Source organism: Neolamprologus brichardi, chromosome 17 (assembly GCF_056152115.1).
Source record: "Neolamprologus brichardi isolate AB-2024 chromosome 17, ASM5615211v1, whole genome shotgun sequence".
NCBI lineage: Eukaryota > Metazoa > Chordata > Actinopteri > Cichliformes > Cichlidae > Neolamprologus > Neolamprologus brichardi.
The window spans coordinates 35,924,857-35,927,259 of record NC_142120.1 but is presented as its reverse complement, the minus strand read 5'-3'; the positions used below and the strand labels follow the sequence as shown (position 1 = coordinate 35,927,259).

The 2,403-nt window shown below is 42.9% G+C and overlaps 1 protein-coding gene across 1 annotated transcript; it reads left to right on the top strand.

The window, feature by feature from the left end:
• Positions 1-1,190: 1,190 nt before the first annotated feature.
• LOC148098011 (general transcription factor II-I repeat domain-containing protein 2-like) lies at positions 1,191-1,997 on the top strand. The gene has a single exon (XM_087830416.1). The coding sequence runs from the start codon at positions 1,191-1,193 to the stop codon at positions 1,995-1,997; it is 807 nt and encodes a 268-aa protein (XP_087686542.1).
• The last annotated feature ends 406 nt before the right edge of the window (positions 1,998-2,403 follow it).

The following is a 2,403-nucleotide window of genomic DNA, read 5'->3' as shown; positions in this document are numbered from 1 at the left end:
TCGTTCTTCTACTTTTATTATTCTGCATACTTAGAGTTTTAGGGAAGGTTCAGAAGACATTAGACTAGACCTTGAACCTTCTTAAACCCTAAATAAATTACACTTGTACAATTACACATCTGAAAATATAGACATGATTTGTATATGTGTTTTTAGAATCAGTTTTTTTCTTTTAAAAAAAAGGAAAATGTGCTGGCAATTCAATTTATCCGGTCTTTAAGTCTGATGTTATTACCCGTGTCTGGGCCCAAACTCCGCTGCAGGTCCATAAGTCAAATGATCACTGCGGCATCACTAAGAGTTAAAAACTGTCTAAATTCTTTCATCTGTAATAAAATGATCAGCGTTGCTGCTTTACCAGGTGTAACAATTAAGTTTAACATCCAGACATCCATGAAAACAGAATTTATTTAATTTAACAAAGTTAGAAGTTAGCAGGAAGTTAGCTCGCTAGCTTCCATCTAAATACAATCTAGCATGTCCTGACTGCGGGGTTTCGGAAACAAAGTAAAACGTACAGCTCTGTTATCACTTCCGACATAAATGAAGGCAGAAAACTAAACAGCAGTGACGTTTGTAGGGTTACTGAAGTTTGCCTATATACCAATGTGCTATGTGATCGCTAGCGACACAGCTATGTTAGCATAATATAAACAGTGAAGCTGGAGGATGAACGCTAACTTTTTTTTCCACTTGATAAAAGTTAACGTGAGGGTTCCCGATGGTTAGGGACAAATGCAAGGGAGGATGCTGTAAACGGACCAAACGTCAGTCAGGAGAACAACTGAGATAATCCATCCACAACACGAGGTTAGTCATTAATATACTGCTGCATGGGCTGGGCTGTAGTTACATCGTAAGGTTTTAAAAACTGAGCTTTAGAATAAATCGCGGTAATACAAACCGAGAGAGAGACAGTGATCACTGACTGTTTTTAGGGGCCTGGAAGCAGGACTCGCCACGTCATCACTTAAAGCAGGGGTGTCAAACATACGGCCCGCAGGCCGGAACCGGCCCGCCAGGGGGTTTAGTCTGCCCGGGGATAAATTTGCATTATTAAAAAAAAAGAATAAACTTAATTTTCTTTAAAATCTGCAGTTCCTATGTTGTTCGCTAGGGGGCGTTGTGGTTTAGTCAGTTCAATCGCTTTACCCGCTTTTTCTCTTGGAACGGGCACTCTCATCAGCGAAATGTCTTTGTCAAAAAAGAGAAAAGTGGACACAGAGTGTCGGATTTTTCAAGAAAAATGGACTTCTTCCTATATGTTCACGGAGGTGAATGGGAAACCCGTGAGCCTAGTGTGCATGCGGCAAGTTTCGGTGCTTAAGGAGTACAATATTCGGCGCCACTATGAAACTCAACATGGTGAAAAATACAACAGCTTGCACGGAGAACTGAGAAAACAGAAGGTAAATGAAATGTTGGTTGGTCTGAGGAAACAGCAATCTGTTTTCACCCAGAGCAGAGAGGTCAGTGATGCTGCGGTGAAAGCCAGCTACGTAATTGCTAGCCAAGTAGCATTAGCATCAAAGCCGTACTCTGAGGGGGAGTTCGTCAAAAACTGCATGCTGAAGGCTGCTGAAATTGTGTGTCCTGAGAAGCGACAAGCTTTTGCCAATATTAGCTTGATGAGAAATACCGTGGCAGACAGGATTTTGGAACAATCGGCAGATTTGGACCGCCAACTGAAACGCAAAGTGGAGTCATTTCTGGCATTTTCTGTTGCAATTGATATTACAGACGTCGCTCAACTGGCCATATTCATTCGTGGAGTTGATGATACTTTGACTGTCACAGAGGAGTTTCTCGAGTTGGTGCCTATGATCGACACCACAACAGCTGAGGACATTTTCCGCTCCGTAGTTGGAGCACTGGACAGGGTCGGGGCGGACTGGTCCCGCGCCATAAGCCTGGCCACTGATGGCGCCCCGTCAATGATCGGGAAAAAAAGCAGGTCTTGTGACCAAGTTCAGAGAGAAAGTACAAGCCGCAAATAGAGGGGGTGATTTTTGGACATTTCATTGCATTTTCAATTCAATTCAATTCAATTCAATTCAATTTTATTTATATAGCGCCAAATCACAACAAATGTCGCCTCAAGGCGCTTCATAGATACAGAGAAAAGCCCAACAATCATATGACCCCCTATGAGCAAGCACTTTGGCGACAGTGGGCAGTTGTTGCCATTTTGCATCAGGAGGCATTATGCTGCAAGTCCTTAAAAATGGATCACGTCATGGAGGTGGTTGTTAATTTTATCCGAGCCAGAGGTCTCAATCATCGTCAGTTTGACAGCCTTCTCAGTGACTGTAACATTACCCATGGTCTGCCATACCACACTGAGGTAAGATGGTTAAGCAGAGGTGCTGTGCTGAAGCGCTTCTTTGATCTACGTGGGGAAAT